The 24,764-nt window shown below is 40.2% G+C and overlaps 1 protein-coding gene across 2 annotated transcripts in view; it reads left to right on the top strand.

The window, feature by feature from the left end:
- The window catches only part of WDR41 (WD repeat domain 41), a 147,037-nt gene extending 122,515 nt beyond the window's left edge, over window positions 1-24,522 (top strand). Inside the window, exons 10-13 of one of the 2 annotated variants that reach the window (XM_033929382.1) lie at window positions 6,036-6,157; window positions 9,350-9,438; window positions 16,379-16,512; window positions 24,241-24,522. In XM_033929382.1, the coding sequence (XP_033785273.1) occupies window positions 6,036-6,157; window positions 9,350-9,438; window positions 16,379-16,512; window positions 24,241-24,393 (498 nt within the window). In that variant the 3' untranslated portion in view covers window positions 24,394-24,522. The remainder of the gene's footprint in view (window positions 1-6,035; window positions 6,158-9,349; window positions 9,439-16,378; window positions 16,513-24,240) is intronic. The other variant, XR_004537944.1, reaches the window with a different exon arrangement.
- The last annotated feature ends 242 nt before the right edge of the window (window positions 24,523-24,764 follow it).

The following is a 24,764-nucleotide window of genomic DNA, read 5'->3' as shown; positions in this document are numbered from 1 at the left end:
GCCCCTCAGCAGCGAATCTCCGATGACCACCACTCTGCGCTTCTGCGAAATGATATTGATGAAACAGATGGTGAACTTTTCTCAACGTACGAAGACTAAAAAACAGTTTTTGACAAAATGATTTACCTGACATTGGAATGAGAGAGAAGAATCTAGAACAACACCCAATACTCTGGAAGATGAATCAATATTTAAGATATCACCGGAATTAAGGGTGACAGAAGACGGCAAATTTCCAATTTCTGTGCCGAACAACAGTAATTTTGTCTTTGCTGCATTGAACTTCATTTGAGCCTGAGATGATCAAGATTGTAATTGAGAAATACAAAAATTCATATTGGATGTAAAATTATTCAGATTAGAATCGACTTCTAACAGGATGAAAATATCATCAGCATAAGTAAACATTATCTCAATGGGACTTAATTTATAAGTTTTTAATATGATCATATAAATGTTGAAAAGAATTGGAGACAATGGAGAGCCTTGTGGGACACCACAATCTGGCATCCATGCCCTCAAAATTTACCACATATGAGCGTAATGTAAAAATCCTATAAACCATTTTTGGACTTTTCCCATCTAATCCTGTATCTGAGAGTAATCAAATCAAGATATCATGGTTGTCTATATCAAAAGCCGCAGAAAGATCAAATTGTAATAAGATGGCATAGTGGTTAGAGTGTATGGCATAGCGTATTGTAATAAGATGGCATAGTGGTTAGAGTGTATGGCATAGCGTATTGTAATAAGATGGCATAGTGGTTAGAGTGTATGGCATAGCGTATTGTAATAAGATGGCATAGTGGTTAGAGTGTATGGCATAGCGTATTGTAATAAGATGGCATAGTGGTTAGAGTGTATGGCATAGCGTATTGTAATAAGATGGCATAGTGGTTAGAGTGTATGGCATAGCGTATTGTAATAAGATGGCATAGTGGTTAGAGTGTATGGCATAGCGTATTGTAATAAGATGGCATAGTGGTTAGAGTGTATGGCATAGCGTATTGTAATAAGATGGCATAGTGGTTAGAGTGTATGGCATAGGGGTTAGAGTTAGAGCCTCAGCATCCTGAAGTTGTGGGTTCAAATCCTGAACTGTTCCTTGTGAGCCTGGACAAGTCACTTAATCCTCCACTTCCCTAGATATCTTAGATAGACTGTGAGCCCGCAGGGACAGATAGGGAAAAATGCTTGAGCATCTGATTATAAACTGCTTAATACACCTTGTCCAAGCGGTATATAAAAAAGCCCATTCCCGTTCCCTTTTTCTCTTTCCATATATTGTTGCTATATAGCATAAGATTTTAGCATTACCTCTCTGAAAAGGTTCATGGTCAATAAATTCTTTTGTTGTTTTTCTAATACACAAAAAAATTCTACCAAAATCTTATTTGACAGCAATAGGGTTATTCACCTTGATGTGGCACTACACTTCTACACTAATCCAACACCGTTAGCATTTTGTTGTATTCAGACGCCATTTTAAGCTGCATTAGGTGCACTTTAGCATCTAATGTAGTTTAATAAAAGGGTTCCAAAGTTATCCAATTCCTAGATCACCCATATCAAAAAGTAACTGCCCCCAAACTTAATAACTGGTTGTACACCTTTAGCAGCAATGCTTGCAACTAAATGCTTCCTATAATTTGATAGCAGTCTTTCACATCCTGTTGAGATATCTTAGCCCACTCTACTTTGCAAACTACTTTAATTCAGACATATTTGTAGGCTTTTGTGCATTAATTGCTTGTTTCAGGTCTTATCGGGTTCAAGTCAGGTCTTTGATTAGGCCAGTCTAAAACTTTCCATTTTGTTTCTCCTGAATCATTCAGAGGTAGACTTGCTTTTGTGTTTGTATTGTCTTCCTGCATAAACCAATTACACTTTAGCTTCACCTCCAGCTCACAGATAGGTAAGCGGGCATTCTCCTTAAGAATTTTCTGATGCATTATAGAAATAAAGCCAGCATTAATAGAAAAGAGATGCTGTCTTTATTTCTGAATATTCACTGCCAGGCCATGTTCGGGAACTGGCACTGAATATCTGTGCATATGAAACCAGAAAAAACACAGCACTTAAGTAGCTATGTTGAACTGCATAAAGATAGTATTGTGTTTTATGTGGTGCTATTTATGCAGTTATACTAATATCGACACAACTGGCTAAGTGCCCGCTCCACCCCTGGAACATCTATAAAGTAGCCAGTTTCGCTCTTTTGCGGAACAGTGCACATACGGTGGTTGCATGAATTTCAATGAGGAGTTTCATACTTTTGCAATTTGGTAGCTAAATGATTTGCTATGGAGGTATTTTGTATTTTATGATTTTCAGAGTTGGGAATGACAGGATCAAGCGGTCAGTTTAAAGCTTTTGGGATGGGAAGTGTTCATTTCATCATCCACCATCTGCAGTCATTCTCTTTTTTCAATTTAATTTCTGTCAGAGTTAAAAATCCAAATTCGCATAGATAATAAGATCCTAACAGTAACAAAACTTTGATGGCTTTGTTGCTCAAATTAGGATAACTACTGCATAAAAAATAAAACTAAAATTACTTGCCATTAATTTTCAAGGACCGATCACGACAAAGAATGATGCTTGTCTGGGCAGTTGTATCCCTGCGCACACAGATTCTTGTAACATTGACAGACGTACATGTCATATATTCTAGTGTATACTTATGATGAGAATTTTAAAAAATATAATAAAATTCTGGAATCTTTTGGGGCACACCACTATGCTGTGCACACAGTTTGAGAGACGCTGGATTAAGTACTGATTTCACCTTTGGAACACCCACAAAGTAGCCAGTTTTGACCTGGGCACTTACTGGACACTATCCAGTTAAGAGCTGCTGAATTTGCCTAGTTAGCCCCAGACAAGCAATTTAGAAGGCCGGGAGCTATTCCTGGCCATTTAAATTGTTTTTCAAATGCTTTATGTCATAGAACTTATAGTGACCGGCATTGAATAATCAGGGTTTTATTTGGCCAGCTGTAACTTAACCAGCTAAGTGGATATTCAGCTCTATCTGTTTTAGTTAATAGCCAAAGATAGGACTGTTATTTATGTGGTCCGATTTGCCAACTAAACTTAACTGGTCAGAGCTTGAATATTCGAGGCTAGCTGGCTAAAGCATGCAACATAGCTGGCTAGCAGCACTGAATATTAGCGACTAGCCATCCAAATACTATTTAACCAGCCAGGAGCCGTTCCTGACTGATTAAATAGCGATGAATAGATACTTTCTTGGTAAGATCTCCAGGAGATAAATTTATTGTTTGATATCTCCTAAGATCTTTCCAAGAAAGTATCTTGGAAAAGTTTTAAAACTGTCAGCTGCTGAAACCTTGAAGTTTAGCAACAGTTATTATTTTCCTTCTAAAAAGAAATCTCAAGTTAATCAATTAGGGATTGATCAACTGGTGACTTCAGAAATTGATCCAGCCTATTGGTTTCTTCTACTAATGAGAGTGATAAATGCCTAGTGTTGAAGAGTTTCTTTAAAAAGAAAGATAAAAGTTTCTGTGGTTCTAAGATAAATGTGTTTTCTGATGCTTCCAGGGCTACTCAGCTCAGACGAAAAGCCATGTTGGCTTTGAAATCACGAGCAGTAGCCCCGGGAGCTACTTTCTTTTTAAAATACACTTGTAAGTGTCTAGTAACTTTTCAGGGAAAGGACTTTGTTTTTGGAATGCTGTACAGTTGGAAAATTTTCTGAAAAGTAATGAGAAATGATTGTGTTCTTTTGGAGTATAAAAGTGTAATTTGTGCTATTTATTATTGGATAAATAATCCTTAGATGTCCTCTGTGTTATTTCATGCTAGAGGGTTTCTTCTTTCCTCAAGATGTGGGCTAGAAATCTGTGTATTAGTGAGTTTTCTTATGTATTATTTATTCATGGAATTGCTTAATCCTTTTCTATTTAGTGGAAAAATTTCAATCTACAATAAAAATAAATAACACTGAATGTCAGGGGAATTGTTTTCAGAGCTGTGGCAGTTTGTTCTGTTTGAGACCACAGAAATTCAACTTTACTTTTTTTGTGAAAGTATTCCATGAAAAAACCTATCTTTGCTGTAGTGATTTATAGACTACTAGTGTTTAAGCCCGTTACAATAACGGGTGCTAGAGTAGATGTCTGTATGTCTTTTTTTGTTTTTTATTTGTCTCTCTCTCTCTCCCTGGACGCTGTCTGTCTGTCATTCTTTGTGTCTGTGTCTCTCCCTGGTCCCTTGTCTGTGCGTCTTTCTTTCTGTCTGTCTCCCTGGCCCCCCTGCTTGCCAAAGCAGCCTCCTTTCCCTCTCCCCCTGTTGTGCAATGCCTGCCTGCTTCTTGGCCCCCTTCTGTTCCCCCCTCATGATTGCTCTCTGCCCCCAGAACAACCATCCCCCCAAAGCAGCCCCCTTTCCCTCCCCCCCTGGCCCCAAGTTGTGCCATGCCTACCTGCTCTGTGGCCCCCTTATTCCCCCCCCCCATGATTGCTTTCTGCCCCCAGAACAACCATCCCCCCAAAGCAGCCTCCTTTCCCTCTCCCCCTGTTGTGCAATGTCTGCCTGCTCCGTTGCCCCCTTCTGTTCTCCCCCATAATTGCTGTCTGCCCACAGCACAACTCTCCTCCCAAAGCAGCCCCCTATCCCCCTGTTGTGCAATGCCTGTTTGCTCCATGGCCCCCTTCTATTCCTCCCCCCCATGATTGTTTTCTGCCCCCAGCACAACCATCCCCCCAAATCAGCCCCCTTTGCCTCTCCCCCTGTTGTGCAATGGCTGCCTGCTTCGTGGCCCCCTTCTGTTCCTCCCCCCCTCCCTGATGGCTGTCTGCCCCCAGCACACCCCTCCCCCCAAAGCAGTCCACTTTCGCTCTCCCTCTGGCCCCCTGTTGTGGCATGCCTGCCTGATCCGTGGCCCTTTTCTGTTCCCCCCATGATTGCTGTCGGCCCCCAGCAAAATCATCCCCCCAAAGCAGCCCCCTTTGCCTCTCCCCCTGTTGTGCAATGCCTGTCTGCTTCGTGGCCCCACTTCTGTTCCTCCCCCCTCCCTGATTGCTGTCTGCCCCCAGAACACCCCCCCCAAAGTAGCCCCCTTTTGCTCTCCCTCTGGCCCCCTGTTGTGGCATGGCTGCCTGCTCCCTGGCCCTTTTCTGTTCCCCCCATGATTGCTGTCAGCCCCCAGCACAACCATCCCCCCAAAGCAGCCCCCTTTGCCTCTCCCCCGTTGTGCAATGCCTGCCTGCTTCGTGCACTCAGCACAACCCTCCCACCAAAATAGCTCCCTTTTCTGCCTGCTCCATAGCCCTTTTCTGGCTTCCCCTCCCGTTCTTACCTCCCATCCATCCATGGTTCCTGCCGCCGCTGCCGCTCCTGTTCCTGTTCAAAGCGGCCTGCTTTGAACCTCGCAGGCCGCTCTCCATATGGTTGCATGTTCCTTCTGATGCGATCGCGTCAGAGGGAACGTGCTTCATGTGGAGAGCGGCCTGCGAGGTTCAATACAGCCGGCCGCGAACCTCATCAGGCCGCTTCAAACAGGAGCGGCAGCGGTTGGTGCGGGAGGGGGGAGTCGTCGGGCTGTGGAGGCGATCGTTGGCTGGCTGCAGTCCCGGCTTGGAGAGGGCAGGGGTTGTCTGTCCAGCGTCTTCCGATTTGTGTTGTCAAGGCTGGGGAGTCGCGCATGCGCACTCCTGCAAGGCCACGGACCTACATGTCGGATCAGGGAAAATGGAATCACGCAGTTGAGTGCGCATGCGCGGCTAGCGTTTTATTATTTCAGATTGTAGAGTACAGTTTTTGGGATTTTTTTTAAATTGAGGAATACATTAGTAACATCAGCTATTCATTTGCAAACTTTTCTCTGTCTTCAAAATGTCAGCCTTTCTTTGATGATTTGATATGCTTGATCTTCAAAGACCGATGAGTTGAATTTTATAGGTTCAAAGGATAAGCACAGGGAAACTAACCTAGCTTCATAGTGCCATATCAGCACTGGAAATTTATTACCTTAAATAATGACGTCTCTTTGATTATTTTTCTCTCAGTGTGTATTTGCAGCTATAGGAAGAGGAATCTATGTATATAATCTTGAAGTGAAACGTGTGATTGCCTATCAGAGAACTGCTCATGACTCAAGTGTGCTGCACATTGCAAAACTTCCAAACAGGTACTAAGGCCTATTCCTTTTTGTATTGTGCTACTGAGAAAAATATCATTTTTCTTTCAGAACGTACACCTTAGTGTATAATGTTTTATGCTAGATTTATGCTCTCAGAAAGCCTGAAAAATTTACAACACAGTACTGTATTTTTAGAGTGTACAGCAACATATATATCTTAAAAATAAAATTTATACGAGGATCATTTCATAAATAATGCACACTATTTTTTTTTTTTTAATTTACATGTTTTATTTTTTTTTCAAGTATTTCTTTACAATCCTTCAATATAGTTTCCCTTCTTTGCAGTGACCGAGTCCCAATTTCTGGGAAGCTTCATTATTCCATCCAAGACACCATTTTTGTTCAGTTGCCGAATGGCTCGGGTACCGGCGGAAAAAAGGTCTTCCAGAAATGCAAAACGATGTCCACGCATAGGTTGTTTCAACTTTTGAAGATGGAGCTCTCCACTCGTTATTGAAAAACTACGCAAATACGGCTGGGAGGTATTACCTCATGCTCCCTACAGTCCAGACATGAGTCCACCAGACTTCGACCTTTTTCCAAAGTTGAAACAACCTATGTATGGACATCGTTTTGCATCTCTGGAAGAGCTTTCTTCCACCGGTTCCCGAGCCATTCGGCAACTGAACAAAAACGGTGTCTTGAATGGAATAATGAAACTTCCCGGACGTTGGAACTTGGTCATTGCAAAGCAGGGAGACTATATTGAAGGATTGTAAAGAAATACTTGAAAAAAATAATAAACATGTAAATTTTTAAAAAGTGTGCATTATTTATGAAATGACCCTCGTATAAGAACTTAAGTGTTGCCCTACTGAGACAGACTGAAGCTCCCACAAACCCATTATCCTGTTTCCAGCAGTGGCCAATCCAGGTCACAAGTACCTTGCAAGATCCCCAAAAAGTAAAACAAATGTTATGCTTATCCTAGAAATCAATTTTCCCAAATCTGTCTTAATAATGGCTTATGGACTCTTCTTTTAGGAAATGAACCAAACCTTTTTTAAATCCTGCTAAACTAATTGCTTTTACTATATTCTTTGTCAACGAATTCCAGAGTTTAATAGCATATTTAGTAAATAAATATTTTTAGTTATGTTTTTTTGTGAGACAAAATGAATGTTGACTAGTAGAGGGCTTACTGGGGAAATAAATTACTCAGCCCCACTTTCTGTTTCAGATCAATGATTCAACAAATAGTTTTAGAGCAGCTATTTTCAATCTCTATGCTGCAGCACATTGGTGTGCTGCAAATGGTCCCCAGGAGTTTAGGGGAGGGTCATTCAAAGGCTGTAGCCGGTTGTGGCAGAGACAGTGCTGAAAGCTGTCTCTTGTTGGCAGGTCCTTTGCTCTGATGCAAATTCCTGTGGGCAGGCCTTGGCAGAGGAAAGGCCTTGCAGGCTAGAGAGGCATCTACAAGCTGTCACATCAGTCCCGTGCTGCCTCCTTGCTGATTTATATAGTTTCTCTGAAATTTTGATAATGTTTCAGAATCCTTGCCATGGCATGTACTGTATATGCTTCCATGTTTATACCCATCCAACCCCCTCTACCTTTCTTTTTTTCTGTCCTTCCATCTGTTCCTCATGTTCCATCATCTTACTTTCTTGTTTTCTCTGAAACCGACTGCCTCTTGATATACTGGATTCGCCAATGCTGCACAGCTTTGTTAAAAACTTTTTTTTTAATCTACCTGTTAGCTGTTCTCCTTGCATACAGCTTCTCTGCTAACATTATAGACTTCTATGTTTGTAAGTCATCCCAGATAAGTGTAATAAAAAGCTGAGAGAGAAAAAGATCCTGCTTAAAGCCATAATCTGTTATAATAACAGTCTTAAAATGAGGAGCTAGATTGCTCAAAAGTGGGAAAGAATGGTACAAAACAGGGAAGAATTGTCTGTGCATAGTACAAAGATAGACTGAATATAAAAGGACTTTAATACAGAAGTAGAAATTTTGTATATTCTTCTAGAGAATAGTAATGTTAATTTCCAGTGCAGGAAGAACAGGAGTCCTGACTATTGGGTCTTTTCCATTTACCTGTGAGGATTGCAGAAGGCATCATTTTACATTTTTCTTCAACTCCGCCTCCTTGTATCACTGCAAAGTCTCAGTCTTTCAGGTTTTCCTTCTGGAAGTGAGTTGAGAAGGTGTCATTTTTTTTCTGTTTTGCATCTGTTTTATTATTTTTGTGTTTCTTATCCAATTTTGAGGCTTCCTGATGTTATAGAAGTTCCCAGAGATCTTGGGACAGCTCTGCCTGGGATAAGATATATTCTGTGGTTCAGAGGACTGTAGCCAGGGGGAGAGGGCGGCAATCCTGTAGTGCACCTGCTTGGCTGGCTTGCACTAACTTGGACAGCTCTGGAGGGTTTCCCTTTAAGTGTAGCTTGTCATTGGCAGAGTCCTGAGCATTTCCGCTCAAGGAGATTTGTAGGGCAGCTACATGGTCCATTCTCCATACTTTTGCTAAGTTTTGCAGAGTGGATGTTGCGGCATGGTTGGACACCACATTTGGGTCCTCAGTGCTCGCAGCAAGCTCATCTGCCCTACCTTAGGCTCAAGGGACTGCTTTGGTATGTCCCAGTAGTCAGGACTTCTGTCCCTCCTGCACTGAAAGAGAAGATTAGATTCGGTAATCTTATTTCCTGTAGCAATACGACACCATTCACCATTTTCACAAATATATATTTGTCAAACTTTCCACATATCACTTATGCTTTCTCACGAGAAATTGGTCTTATTTCACTTTCACATAGTATATATTTAGACATATTTTATTTCATACATACATTTTTTATCATGAAGAAGACAGTAGTGTCGAAACACGGACTGTGTTGGGTCCATATGTTTCCAGTGGTTCAGGCCCTAGACATTTTTATGTGGATTATCTATTTGTTCTAATAAAGTCTTCATTTTGAACATCAATTCTCCACAAGTTCTTTTGTTTCTGAATTAATTTTCTGTTCATATTAGTACCAAGTAATGAGAAATAATTTCTCTGTATATAGAACTTGGCACGACTAATGAAAAGGAAGCAAATAGGGAAGAGACTGTCACACAGGGATACAAGAATGAGTGTACAGTACACTGCGTCACTAGAACAACCACAGTTTGTTAAATTACTTTCCTATGTTCTTCCTGAATATTGTTTGAATTCTTTCTGTATTCTAACAGACAGATAATTTCGTGTTCAGAAGATGGTAGTGTCCGCATTTGGGAGATACGAGAAAGGAAACACTTCTCAGCCGAAGCTGTTTCTACAGGTCTGCTGTCATTTCCATACAAAATATAACTGTACAATGAAATGCCATTAGTCTTGTTTTACCCCAGAGAAAAAGTTTTATCAGAGCTGAGGATCAACTACCCTAGAAAATAGTTATCATTTAAAAGTGGTCTTACAGTATTTGCTTATAGTTTTTATTTGTTGTAATAAATGAATAATCTTATAAATAAAAAAATAAATAAAAGTGGTCTTACAAATAATGGCAATATATCTATGTTTATAGTTAAATTAACAGACAAATGTTGAAATGTTATCAGAAATTAAGGAGGCTAACAAACTGGGTAACACAGTAATAATGGGTGATTTCAACTACCCCGATATTGACTGGGTAAATGTAACATCAGGGCATGCTAGGGAGATAAAATTCCTTAATGAAATCAAGGACTGCTTTATGGAGCAGCTGGTTCAGGAACCAACAAGAGGTGAAGCAATTCTGGATCTAGTTCTTAGTGGAACACATGAATTGGTGCAGGAGGTAACGGTGCTGGGGCTGCTTGATAACAGTGATCATAACATGATTAGATTTGATATAATCCCTGTAATAAGTTCACACAGGAAATCCAATACAACAGCATTTAACTTTTAAAAAGCAGACTATGATAACATGAGGAGAATGGGGGAAAAAATTAAGAGGTGCAACTGCAAAGGTCAAAAATTTACATCATTCATGGATGTTATTCAAAAATACCATCCTAGAATCCCAGACTAGATATATTCCATGTATTAAAAAAGGAGGAAGAAAGACCAAATGGCAGCCAGTGTGATTAACAAGTGAGGTGAAGGAAGCTATTGGAACTAAAAGAGAATCCTTCAGAAAGTGGAAGAAGGATGAGACTGAAAATAATTGTAAACAGCACAAGGATGGCAAGTCAAATGCAAGACGTTAATAAGGAAGGCAAAGAGAGACCTTGAAAAAAAGATTGCGCTGGAAGTACAAAGACACAGTAAAACTTTTTTTAGGTATATTAAAAGCAAGAAACAGGGAAGAGAATCAGCTGGACTACTAGATGACTGAGAGATAAAGGGGGTTCTCAGGGAAGACAAGGCCATAAGGAGAGATTAAATTCATTCTTTGCTTCGGTCTTCACTGAGGAAGATGTGGGGGTGTTACCGGTACCAATTCTGATGAATCAGATAAACTCAAACAAATCTCTATACACTTGCTTGCACACTTGCACAGATGCTTGTAGGAAAGGGGAACCCAAACTATAGCTATGTAAAGCAAGGCTCCAAGTTAGGAGTCACTGCCCAGGAAAATGATCTAGGTGTCATCATTGAGGATACGTTGAAGCCCTCAGTTCAATGTGTGGTGACAGCTAAAAAAGCAAATAGAATGTTAGGAATTATCAGGAATGGAGTGGAAAACAAGGATGAAAATATTATAATGCCCTTGTATCACTCGATGGTAAGGCTTCACCTTGAATACTTTGTGCAATTCTGGTCGCTGTATCCCCCAAAAATATATCGCGGAATTAGAAAAGGTACAGAGAAGGGCGACAAATTATAAAAGGGATTGGACAACTTCTCTATGAAGAAAGGCTAAAGCGGCTAGGATTCTTCAACTTAGAAAAGAAACATTTCAGGGGTGATATGACAGAGGTCTATAAAATACTGAATGGAGTGGAAAGGGTAGATGTGAATTGCTTGTTTACTCTTTCCAAAATTACTAGGACTAGCGATGAAGCAATGTTTAATTAAACTCTGGAATTTAATCCTGAAGAATGTTAGCTTAGCAGGGTTTAAAAAAGGTTTGGATAATTTCCTAAAAGAGAACTCCTTAGGGCATTATTGAGATGGCTTGGAGAAATTCACTGCTTATTCCTAGGATAAGCAGCATAAAATCTGTTTTACTATTTGAGATCTAGCTAGGTACTTGGGACCTGGGTTGGTCACTGTTGGAAACAGGAAACTAGGCTTGATGGACCTTTGGTCTGTCCCAGTATGGCAGTTCTTATGTCCGTTTTCATTGCTCTTTAATATAGCATTAGAACCTCTCCTAATTGCAATAAGGAACAACTAGGATATAAAAGGAGTCAAATATGGTACAGTAGAAGCCAAATTATCAGTATATGCTGAAGATGATTTGTTCTACCTCACTCCTGAATCCATCACCCACATCTTAAGACCCTTGATCAATATGCCGTGGTATCTGGATATAAACTAAACATATCCAAAACTGAACTAATGCCTCTTAACGGTCTCTTTGATAATATCATTGATAAACTTCAGTTGAAATCGGCTCCCTCTAAGCTGAAATATTTAGGAATATTCTTTGGTCCAACTATAACAGAAACTATGGAATATAATATTAACTATATTTTGGAGCATATAAAATCCTTAACTGACAGATGATCTCCCTTAAAATTAGCTTGTTGAGGTCACCTAGACATCATTAAAATTATGGTTATTCCTAAATAAACTATACTTAAAGCATGATTCCCTTCCTTTTCAAAAAACAAGTACACAACTAAATAGAGTTAGTCTTATCAAAGTTTTTATGAAATAACAAAACTCCGCTTCTTGCTCTCAAGAAATTAAAATGCAAAAAAATCCAAGGTGGTGTTAATTTCCAAAATTTTTATGAGTACCATATAACATTTTTGTTACACCAAGGTTCAGTTTGGCTAATAGATTCTGATATCAATTTATCTTCTACCTGGCAGTTAATTGAAGAACACCGTTATGGACCAACACAACTGAAATATTTATCATTCATGCCTTTGCTGCATATCCCTAATGAAGAGATAGTGATTCGATCCACTAAAGAAGCTTTAGTTGTGCTAAATGGTCATACTACATTAAAACAAATGGAATGACTCTATCTCCTATTTGAAACAATCCTTAATTCAAAATACAAGGAAATGTCATCAACTGGCCATCTTCTCAAAGACTAGAAATATGGCATGAAGGCCAATTATAACTAATTGGTTATCTTTCCAGCCCCTTGTTGCAAAATACAGTCTTCCCAGTAACCAATTTTTCAGATGTTTACAGCTTAGCTATTGTATAAAAAGCAGTTTTAAATACCATTGTTTATCTGAAGTTGATTCTTCTTATATTCAGCTTTGTTATACATTCCACAAGAAAAAAAGGTGAAGCTTCTAACTGGTATAAGATATTGCAAGATGCTAATTATATTGAATCGTTTGCTCTTCACAATATTTGGTCTCATGATAACAAAGAAGAGGAATGGTGGCCTAGCATATGGCTATCACCCTTTAAGTCCTTGAGATCTTCATTGATTATACAATCTGCATACTTTCTTCTACACAGGGCTAATCAGACTCCTTACAAACTGCCCAATATTGATAAGCATAAATCTAACATTTGCTGGTCTTGCAACTTAGATACTAGAATGTTAGACCACATGCTCTTCCATTGTCAGTAGCTAAAAACCTTTTGGACAGAAATATGGAAAGGATTAGTGGTATCCTATCTGTAGATGATCCGTTATCTTATACCGTTGTTATAGGTGGTGAATATGGTTTGAAATCCATAATTGACCCTAATAAAGCAAAATTGTTAAAATGTTTATTATTATTATTTTTAATTTCTTTATTCATTTTAAAGCCATGATTAAGTGCAGGATATCATATAACTCTATAAAAGCACTTAAATACATTTACAATTATAATTTATGACAAATAGATATATCATCCCCCAATTATATAAAAAATACACTCAAATTGAGAAATTGAAAAATACATTCCAACCCGCCCTCCCACCCTTGACGTGTATGACCAAAGGGCATAATCACTAATCACTCTTTGCAAAATTTTGTCAATGGCTCCCAAATCTTCAGAAACTTCTTATAATGTCCCTGATGTATAGCCATACTTCGTTCCATCTTAAAAATATAACCTATAGACTTCCACCAAAAGGTATAGTTCAGTCTATCCCAGTTTTTCCAATTCCTTAGAATAAGCTGAATGGCAACCCCTGTCATAATAAATAGAAGTTTATTATTGTGAGATGGTATTTGGCTTTTAGCTCTCATCATAGTGCCAAATAGCACCGTATCATATGTAAGTGCCAGTGGATTTCCATTACTTTGTTTATCTGATCCCAAATGGATCTCCAAAATTGAAGTATCAAGGGACAATAAAATAAGAAATGATCTAATGTCCCAGGTTCATTATTAATAGCAATGAAATCCATTCTTAACTGCTGGAAAGACACTTCACATCTGGACTATAACACATGGTGGAATATGGTGTTTAAATAATAATAAAAAAATAATTTTATTCTTGTATACCGCCAAAGCCATAGTAGTTCAAGGTGGTTTACAATAAGAAGAGCTGGACAATCAGCAAAATAATTACAATGAAAGTCGTCGAATACATGTAGGTAGGTTAAAGAGGTAATCAGAGAAAGGGAGAAAGTCAGAGTGATAGTCACAATGTAGGGACATCGAGTACATGTAAGTAGAATACAGAGATAAGGCTTTAAGAGTTCTTGGTCACAAATCGGTTAAACAAGCTTGTTTTAACTCGTTTTCTAAAGCTAAGATAGGATGAGGAGTGCTTAATGATGTTACCCAGCCAACCGTTCTGTTGACCTGCTTGGAAAGCAAGGGTTCTGTCCAGGTATCTTTTATATCGGCAGGCTTTTATTGTTGGGTGGCTAAACTCTGCGTGTAGGCCTGATGGAACAATACAAATTAAAATGGGAAACCAGGTATATGGGGGCCAAACCTAGAATAGATTTGAAACAAAGACAAGCAAATTTGAACAACACAGGAGAATCACCCCCACAAGCAGATATCACACAAATAAATAGTGAAGATGTCGGTGCTTTGACCACTTCTATTCAATGTATTTATAAATGATCTAGAAACAGGGACGAAGTGCGAAGTAATAAAATTCACAGACGACACCAAACTATTTAATGGGGCTAGGACTAAAGATGACTGCGAAGATTTACAAAAGGACCTGAACAAACTAGGGGAGTGGGCGACGAGATGGCAGATGAAGTTCAGTGTAGAGAAATGTAAAGTCTTGCATGTAGGAAACAGAAATCCGAGGTACAACTACACAATGGGAGAGCTGGTAATGGGAGAAAGTAGCTTAGAGAAGGACTTGGGGCTACTGGTAGACAAGACAATGAAACCGCCGGCACAGTGCGCAGCAGCCTCTAAAAGGTGAACAGAATGCTAAGTATTATCAAGAAAGGTATTACAGCCAGAATGAAAGAAGTTAACCTATCGTTGTATTGGGCGATGGTGCGCCCGCATCTGGAGTACTGCGTCCAATATTGGTCGCCGTACCTTAAGAAGGATATGGCGATACTCGAGAGGGTTCAGAAAACAGCGACGAGATTGACAAAAGGTATGGAAAACCTTTCATATGCTGAAAGATTGGAGAAACTGGGGCTCTTTTCCCTGGAAAAGCGGAGGCTTAGAGGGAACATGATAGAGACTTAAAAGATCATGAAGGGCATAGAGAAAATGGAGAGGGACAGATTCTTCAAACTTTCAAAGACTACAAGAACAAGAGGGCATTCGGATAAATTAAGAGGAGACAGATTCAGAACCAATGCTAGGAAGTTCTTCACCCAGAGGGTGGTGGACACCTAGAATGCGCTTCCAGAGGATGTGGTAGGACAGAGTACGATATTGGGTTTAAAGAAAGGATTAGATGTTTTCCTGAAGGAAAAGGAGATTGAAGGGTATAGATAGAGAATTAATATGCAGGTCCTAGACCTGATGGGCTGCCGCGTGAGCGGACTGCTGGACATGATGGACCTCTGGTCTGACCCAACAGAGGCAATGCTTATGTTCTTATGAAATAAACTGCTTTATTGTTTCGATTGCTCTGTTTCAAAGACTCGACACGCACATGTTTCAGCCAACCTAGCCTGCCTCAGGAGTCTTGCAGAGTACAATATGTCTCAAGGCAAAGCCTCAATTCATTCAAAAAGACACTCTAATAAATCCAGAGTAAATATTAAATTACTGCAGATACAGCAAATACGTGTGTATCGAGTCTTTGAAACAGAGCAATTGAAACAATAAATTGTACATCAGGGGAGGGCTTCAATGGCTGGAGGGTGTAGATGGGCTGGAGTAAGTCTTAACAGAGATTTCGGCAGTTGGAACCCAAGCACAGTACCGGGTAAAGCTTTGAATTATTGCCCAGAAATAGCTAAGAAGAAAAAATTAAAAAAAAAAAAAATTTAAATTGAATCAGGTTGGGCAGACTGGATGGACCATTCGGGTCTTTATCTGCCGTCATCTACTATGTTACTATGAATTGTGGCAGAAAGAATGGGTGCTTTAGCATCTTTCGATAAGGTCTGGTCACCAATAAGTGAATATTGCAAGTTATAATAATTCTTTATTATAAATTCAATTACTCTAAACCTATAACTCTTCCTTAGACAAATGTTCTGCGCTCTTGCATTATTTACATTTTATACTCTTGCATATATCGGCACTATATGGATACTTGTAGAAATGACCTTTTCCTGTTATTCTGATCACATTTACATCGTTTGTGATATTCCTTTTTATTGTTAAAAAAATTTCTGAATAAAAACATTTGAACTAAAAAAAAAAAGAAACCTTAGCCAGTGGTCATATTCTGTGAGTCACAGCTGCGATATTTCCTTGGTATGGACAGAATAGCCAGGCACATTGAATGAGCCTAATGAGCTTTCTCGGCTGTCATCCACTATGTATAGTGCCCATGCCTGAGAAACTCCATAACCCCCTACTTGTCCTGTTGGTCTGTGTAATTACATTGTAAGTTCTACTGAGCAGGGATTATCTCTTGAATGTTTTAATGTACAGTGCTGCGTACATCTAGCAGCGCTATAGAAATGATGAATAGTAATAGTGTATTTTAACTATGTTTTCTTAAACAATGAAATCTAATATTTTTTTTTTCAAAGTGACATCTTGTAATCTTTTACTTGTTTAGGTTTCTTCAATGTGTGGGGATTTGGAAAAGCAGGCAAGCAACCGAGTCAGACACTTAAAAAGATGCAGGACAATGCTGTTCAAAGTTCTGTAGAGCTTATTGGCGATTTGATTGGACATTCATCAGCTGTACAGGTACAATATTTTACAGGGGACATAGACATGCATCTGGTAGAATAGTTTTTTTCAGTAGATTTCATTCTTGAAATAACAACTATGGTGGTGAGCATTGTTTTGTTTAATCATTATATCCCGCCCTTTCCCAGGGCGGGTTACAAACTTACATGCAGTATTATAACATTACATCAACACTAAATACGCCCACAATACAAAACAAGAAAGGCAAACCATAAAATACATAGGCGTCCAGCACTTTATTATCATCTTCTCCTTTTCATTAATAACATACTCTCAAACTTATATTTTGTCTGGCTGCTGCTGGTTGCGGGGCCAGAGATTGGCTTTCATAAGATAAAGGGTACTGCTGCAGGGGCTTGGGAGGAGGGGGCCAGAGCAGAGCAATCTTGGTCTGTAGATCTGGTATTCCTTTTCTTTTTCTCTCAATCTTAAAATGACTAAAGCCAAGATATGTTCTTACACTCTAGAAATTAATTTTTACCCTGTTTATACATATCTGAATATTGAGGCACAAGGTCAAAGAACTTGTCAAGTAAATAAATATCTTTCTGAGCACACAAAAAGTTTCTATCACTCCACTTATCAAAAATATCAAGCTTTTGCTTTGTTAATGCAATCTACCATTATATAAGATTTTTAAATCTGGTGTTTGAAACTGAAGGGTTTTACAAATTTTGTTCACAAAAGACAGATATTCTCTCTGCTTATTGCTCCATCACAGTAAAGAAAAGTAACTTAGGATAATTTCCTAAAAGAGAAGTCCATAGGCCATTATTGAGGTAGCTTGGGGTAAATCCACTGCTTATTCCTAGGATAAGCAGCATAAAACCTGTTTTACTACTTAGGATCTAGTTAGATATTTGGGACCTAGATTGGCCACTGTTGGAAACAGGATACTGGACTTGATGGACCTTTGGACTGTCCCAGGATGGCAATTCTTATGGCAATTATAAAGTCATAAGAGCTCCTTTCGTTCATTGGATTTGTGCATTTGGATGAGAGGTGTCTATAAATTCTGACATGGTTTGGTCATGAAGATAGATATTAGGTTCTAACCGTCTAGCTTTTCCTGTCATCTTTTTCCAGGGAATCTTATTTTTGTTATAGTTTTCAAGTCTTCATTAGCTTTGGTTTATAAGATCCAGCCATGTTTCCAATGAGAATACACTTTATATGGATTTCCAGTCAGAACTACAGAATTGATAATATGGTACTTGAAAGTATTTTATAAAGGACTTTATAAAATTTTATATACTACATATGGCTGGGCCCAAAGCAGTTTATGATATTACTAATAAAAACAATTATAAGTATACAAATAAAACAATATTGATTAAAAATATGAAATGTACAATTCTGTGATTCTTAAAGCCATTCCAGAGGATGTTTATTCCATAAATGTGGTCTGAAGTAGTGGAAAGCTTTTCTCTTAATTGCAACCAATTTCATATTCATTTAGGATGTCACTTCCAGCAAAAATTGCTGGGAAAATCTTATGGCCTGACTTGGAATGTAGAGGTAAAAATCAGTTCCTTCTCTCCTGTTGTGCCTTACACCTGGAACAGACTCCCTGAATCACTACGTCAAGCTCCGTCCCTGGCTATATTCAAATCCACTTCTTTGAGGTTGCTTCCAACTCCTAACCCCCCAATTGCTTTTATGCTTGATGAACTCCCCAACCCCCTACTTGTTCTAACCCCACTTGCTGTAGGGCATTTATGCCTGGTGAACTTTCCCAACCCCCTACTTGTCATGTTTATCTGTTAGATTGTAAGCTCTTCTGAGCAGGGACGCTGTCTTGAATGTATATTGCTGTGTAAATCTAACAGCGCTATAGAAATGATAAGTAGTAGGTATTCTCTGTGGCCACAGTCTAATGCAGGCACAGTAGTTTTAAATTGCCGCAGGCTGCTGGTCCAGAACTGCTCTCTCAAACTTGTCATCATTTTCTTAGCCAATCAGGTGCTGTGGTGGCCTTCTTGTGCTGAACGTGGGCACTGTCATCTCAGTTTTACAATTTTCTGATCTGCTTAGTGGGTGTAGCCCTCTCATGGCGTGAGGAAAAGTTGTGATTTTCTTTTCTTTTTTTTTTTTTTTTTTTTTTTAAAATATATATATATATGGAGGAAATTGCTGTCAACCCAAAGGGCCTCATTCAGGTACACAGGGCCTTACGTGCTCTGGTTCACAATCTGCAGTGAAACCTATAGCGTAACTCTGTTCCTCTCCTCTCTTTAGAGCTGCTGCCTTATCCTGAGGTGGTGAGTTTGATCCCAGTCTGCTCCTTGTGACTCTGGGCAAGTCACTTAACCCTCCATTGCTTCAGGTACCATAATTAAATTGTGAGCCTGCCTGGACAGATAGGGAAAAACACTTAAGTGTACCTGATTACTATTCAATATATTGTAAACTGCTTTGGGTGAATCTCTTCATGGAAAGGCAGCTAATAAATTCCAATAAAGGTACACTCGCATAGTTTTTAAAGCTACAGTCTCAGCACCCTGAGTTTGTGGGTTCAAACCTCGTGCTGCACCTTGTGACCCTGGGCAAGTCACTTAATCCTTCACTGCCACAGGTATATTAGATAGATAGTGAGCCCACTGCAACAGATAGGGAAAATGCTTAAAGTACCTATGTGTAAACCGCTTTGAGTGTGGTTATAAAACTTCAAAAAAGGCAGTGTACAATTCCCAGGCTCTTTCCTTTCCTTATTTCTCTCTCACCCTTCCCCACTAGCCCCAGTTTCAACTATTTCTCTCACACCCGCCCCCTAGCTCTAGGTCCAGCTCTCTCCTGCCCTATCCCAGCCCCAAGTCCAAATTTCGATTCCCTCCTTCTCCCCTCTGTATAGTCCTGAATCTGTCTCATCCAGATCTGACTGCCAATCCTGACACCCCCCCCCCCCGACCCCAACTGCCGAGCCTAATAACCCCCCATGCTTCTGCATCGGCACCTTTTACCTTTTGAAAGCAGATCTTCGGCCCCGCAACCAGCAGCAACCCTATTGAAAGGCTGCACTGGACCTTCCTTCTGACTCAGCCCGCCCCCTTCTCAAAGCAGGAAGTTACTTCAGAAGGGGGCAAGCCGGGTCAGAGAGAAGGCCTGGTGCAGGCCCCATGCAGCCTTTCAATAGGCTGCTGCTGGTTGCGGGGCCAGAGATTGGCTTTCATAAGATAAAGGGTACTGCTGCAGGGGCTTGGGGGGAAGGGGCCAGAGCAGAGCTGCAGTCAGGATTGGGAGGGGAAGGAGAGAAACTAGACTATGCTGATGGAGGGGAGGAGGCCAGCAGCAGAAGGACTGGATGCAGTTAATAATTAAGGCATTAATTGTGATTAACATGCAGCCTTAAATATAAGAGCTGCCATACTGGAACAGACCGAAGGTCCATCAAGCCCTTATTCTTTTTCCAATAGTGACCACTCCAGGTCAGAAGTACTTAGCAAGATCCCAAAAAAGTTAAACTGATTTTATGCTGCTTTATTCTAGGAATAAGTAGCAGATTTTTTAAACCCTGCTAAGCTTACTGTTTGTACCATATTCTCTGGCATCAAATTCCAGAGTTCATTTACACATTGACTAAATAAATATTTTCTCCTGCTTGTTTTAAATTTACTACCTAGTAGCTTTATTGCTACTAGTCCTAGTATTTTTGGAAAGTGTAAACAAGCGATTCATGTCTACCCACTCTACTCAGTATTCAATAAAGCTCCTATCGTATCTCCCCTGAGTTGTCTCTTCTCCAAGCTGAAGAGCCCTGGCTGCTTTAGCATTTTCTCATAGGGAAGTCGTCCCATCCCTGTTAACATTTTTTCACCCTTCTCTGTACCTTTTCTAATTCCATTATAGCTTTTTTGAGATGTGGTGACCAGAACTGCACATACAAGCCGCTTTTCCTAATCCCAAAGCTTTTAACCTTGAGGGAGCTGAACTGTCAATGAGCTGCTTGCTTCTAAAGCACAACCCTCAACTTATGCACTCAAAGTTAAACACGCCCTCCTCAGGCATTCACATGTGCTTCAGAAGCTTGATATTAGCAGACCCTGTCAACCAAGGAGCAGGCAGGCAATTAGGGGCCAATATTCAAAAGATTTATGCTTCTAGCTTTGGAGACCTATTACTAGCACACTTTTACTGCACCTTAAAATGGCTCACCACATTCCATGGTAAGTTCCAAACTGGCAGCGCACAAGCAGCACGGTAAAAAAAAAAAAAAAAAAGCTTGGTATGGGAGCAGGATGTGAACCAGAGATGCTCTGTAAAAAATGGGTGCAGGAATTTAGAAAGTAAAGTATTAAAGTAAGCAAAGATTTGGAGGGAGTTGAAGAGCTTCCAAAGTAGAAAAGAGTATAGTGTTTATTCTTGTACTGTAGTGACAGGATGAGGATGCTGGGGAAGATGTTTAAGGTTGAAAGGCATTAAATGGTGGTCAGAGAGAGGAAGACCAGAAGTGGAGAATATGGCGAGAGCACATTTGGTAAAAAGGACTAAATCAAGGCAATGATGAGTGGGAACAGTAGCATGTACTTTACAGATCAAAAAAGGAGGTTAAGGCAAGGAACTTTAAGTCAAGAAAGTTGGAGGGGTCATCAGAGTTAAAGTTACTCCAAGAGTAAGTGAAGAGGGAAGATAGTTCCTTAAAGAAGGAAAATCAGAAATCAAAATTAACAAAAGAGGATTGGAACTTCTCAGGAGGGATAGTAGATATCAGCTATACAGAGAGAGAAAGTAGGGTGAAAAAGATGTGATATGGTGGGATTGAGATAGAAGAGAGGGTTAAATTTGCAGGAGAAAGAAAATAGCAGCTGAACACCACCACCAAAAGCAACCATATGTGGGGTGAGGGAGAAAACCTCCACGACAGCAGTAATCCTCGCTGGAAAGCCATGTCCCTGTCTCAGAACAAGAAGGTGGATGGGTTGAGAAATAAATCTCATGAATGAAACTAAGCTTATTGGAAACTGTGTGTGCATTGTGTAGGGAACAAGAGAAAGGAGGTAAGAAGAAGGGGAATAGAGAGAAGATTGTAGACATCACCAGCTACCAAGGACCAGGATTGCGGTTGGTGTCGCAGCTGAAAGGAACAAGAGGAAAAGAGTATGAGGAGATGTAATTTATTTTATTTATTTATTTAGTCATTTATTTAGCCCAACCTTCCAAAGGAGCCCAGAACGGGTTACAAGAGTACATTCATATTATGAGTGGACATACTTTAGTGAGAAATACAGAGTACACAGCTTTTACAGTATAGACAAAGGGTCTTAGATTTCAGCATTTACAGTGTGGATATAACATACAGACTTAATGGACATGGAGGCAAAGTAGTTTTCTTAGCAGGGGGTGCATCTTTGAATGTTTGAGAATGTGGTACTAATTCTCTATAATAAAACCCTAAGCGTGCATGCGCACTTAGGACAGCGTGATCCTTGCCACCGTGGTCTCTGGGTGCGTACCGAATTCCATTTTCGAACACTGAGGCAGGAAACACGCCGGCGACTTCCCCCTCCCACCCTCACTCACCAACCGCTGCCACCGCTCCTCTTCAAAGCAGCCTGCTGAGGTTTGCGGCCCGCTGTAGCGAACCTCTCAGGCCACTCTGCACCTCGGTAGCACGTTCCCTCTGCCGTACGGGATCGTGTCAGAGGGAACGTGCTACTGACGTGCAGAGTAGCCTGCGAGGTTCGCTACAGCGGGCCGCGAACCTCAGCAGGCTGCTTTGAAGAGTAGGGCAGACGCAAATGACCAGGAAGCCGGATGCTGGACAGGGGGGAGCAGGGAAGAGGTGCTGCTGGACGGGGGGGGAGGTAAAATGAAGGGAGAAGGGGTGCTGCTGGACAGGGGAGATGTAAAACGAAGGGAGAAGGGCTGCTGCTGGACACGGGGGAGCAGGCAAGGGGTGGTGGTGGACAGCCGAGGAAGGAGAGAGAGAGAAAAAGAAAGAAAGGCAGACACACACATCTATTCTAGTACCCGTTAATGTAATGGGCTTAAAGACTAGTTATGGTTATATTAGCGGTGGCAAGCGAGTTTTAGTGAGATTCCGTTTGGTGAAAAGCATAATAAGTCTCGGGGCGAGAGGTAAACGATGGATGAGTGAATATTTGGAGCTCAAGAGCAATAGAAAAGATGGAAGATAATGGTTGGTAAGCTGAAAAATGTAGCTATTTAATGGTTGTAAGGATTTGTGGTGGAGAAGAATATTGAGAATGAATATGAACAGCAGCGGCACCATTGTTTATCTTGCAAATTTAGTGCATTTTAATTTTACTAAGGGACTCGTTCAAAAAATGCAGATGGTCTAAAAACAGCAAACTGGCACATGGATGTTTTAATTGCCAAAACGTCCAAGCACCGATTTTCAAAACTAATTTTTTAGATGTATTGCAGGCATTCGCCCTCCAGGACATGTAGTACAGTGGTCAAACCTACAGTCTCAGCACCCTGAGGTTGGGGGTTCAAACCCCACACTGCTCCTTATGACCCTGGGCAAGTCATTTAATCCTCCACTGCCCCAGGTACATTAGATAGTTTGTGAGCCCACCAGGACAGATAGGGAAATTGCTTGAATATGATTGTGTAACTACAAAAAGGCAGTATTCAAGTCCCTATCCCTTATCCCTAAATGTTAAGGGGGCATGTAAAAGGCATGATTTGGATGGGCTTGGCACGTGGACATCTTGCAGAGATAATCAAACCTTTTAAAAGACGTCTAGGGTGTCATTTAGATGTTCGGAGTTAGACCTGTTTTAAAAGTGAATAAGAGTCAAAAAGGTACCCAAACTGACCAGATGCTCCCCCCCCCCCTTATTCCCCCAGTGGTCACTGACCCCCTCCCAACCCCCAAAGATAAAAAATGAAATAGTACATACCTGTATCTAGAACAGCAGTACCTGGTATGGGAAAGCCTAGTTGAGCAGCACACAGGTGTCTTAAGTAGCCTGGTGGGTGGGCTAGTGAACCATAGAGAGGAGGACCCAGGCCCATAAGCCACTCTAACCACATTCATGGTGGAAAGTGTGAACCCATCAAAACCTATTGTACTGCCATGCTCACCATGCACTAAAAGGGGGTTCTGGTGAAATACGTACCTGGCACCCTTTATGTGAAGTTCAGCAGTGCCCCCTAAGGTGCCTCACTGCCCTTTTGGGATGTCTGCGTGGCCAATCCATTAAGATGCTGGTTCCTTCCCACATCCAAATAGTCTTGATTTGGATGTTTTAGACATAGACGTTTTTATATTCAAAAATGGCCAAATAGGTCTTTTTCAAAAAAATAAATTTGGACATCTAGCGGTTTTGAAATAGATGTTTCCCCATCTCGACTTTTGGATGTCTTTCGGGAAACTTCCAAAGTAGGACTTAGATGCAGTATCAAAAATGCCCTTCTAACTCCTTCCTTTACAAAGCTACGCTGGCATTTTTAGTGCCGGCTACCACGACGCTCATAGAATTCCTATGAATGTCTGAGCTGTTACCTCAGCGCGGCTTTGTAAAGGAGGGGGTCTCGCAGCTTAATAGTGCTGAGACATCCCCCAATTTGTCAATAACACTGGACAGGATTCCTCTAGGTATGTTTTTTTGGTGTTTTTTTAAAAATAATATGTTTATTGAAAACAGGCAGCTTTGGATTAGAAGTATTGGACAGAAATAAAAATATATTTTTACAACATTTTCTGCTTACAGTTGAATTCAGTGTTAGTTTCATGTTAGTTTTTCTGCTTCATTTCAGATGTTCCTGTATTTTCCAGAGCACGGGCTAGTAACCTGCTCTGCAGACCATCTCATTATTTTGTGGAAAGATGGAGAGAGAGAATCCAGACTGCGCAGTTTAAACCTGTTTGAAAAATTAGAGGAAAATGGTAGCTTGCTGCCAAGATTCTAACTTAGTTCCTGACGAAGGATTTGTACTTTGTATATAGGTATTTGTGAAATATGTTTCTTGGAAAAACTTTGAGCATTGTTTTAAAATTATTTTCAAAACAGAATTGACAATAAATGAAATATGCTTTGAGATTTTGGACTTTTTACATGCTTTCTTAAATATCTGACTTTTTTACATTGTCATTTTTGCTTGGTAACCTTGGTGTCACAGTTGACATATTTGCAGAAGTTAGCTGACTACTATTGGGTGCCAATATTAACCCAAAATGTATAAGGTATCTCTAAAGTTTATACCTTAATAGCCTCTATAAACATCAAATATTTTTTAAAGTAAAAGGAAATGATAGAAAGTTACAGTGATCCTGTTAAATC

Source organism: Geotrypetes seraphini, chromosome 1, assembly GCF_902459505.1.
Source record: "Geotrypetes seraphini chromosome 1, aGeoSer1.1, whole genome shotgun sequence".
NCBI lineage: Eukaryota > Metazoa > Chordata > Amphibia > Gymnophiona > Dermophiidae > Geotrypetes > Geotrypetes seraphini.
Note: the sequence above shows the minus strand (reverse complement) of the source record. Positions and strands in the feature narration are given on the sequence as shown.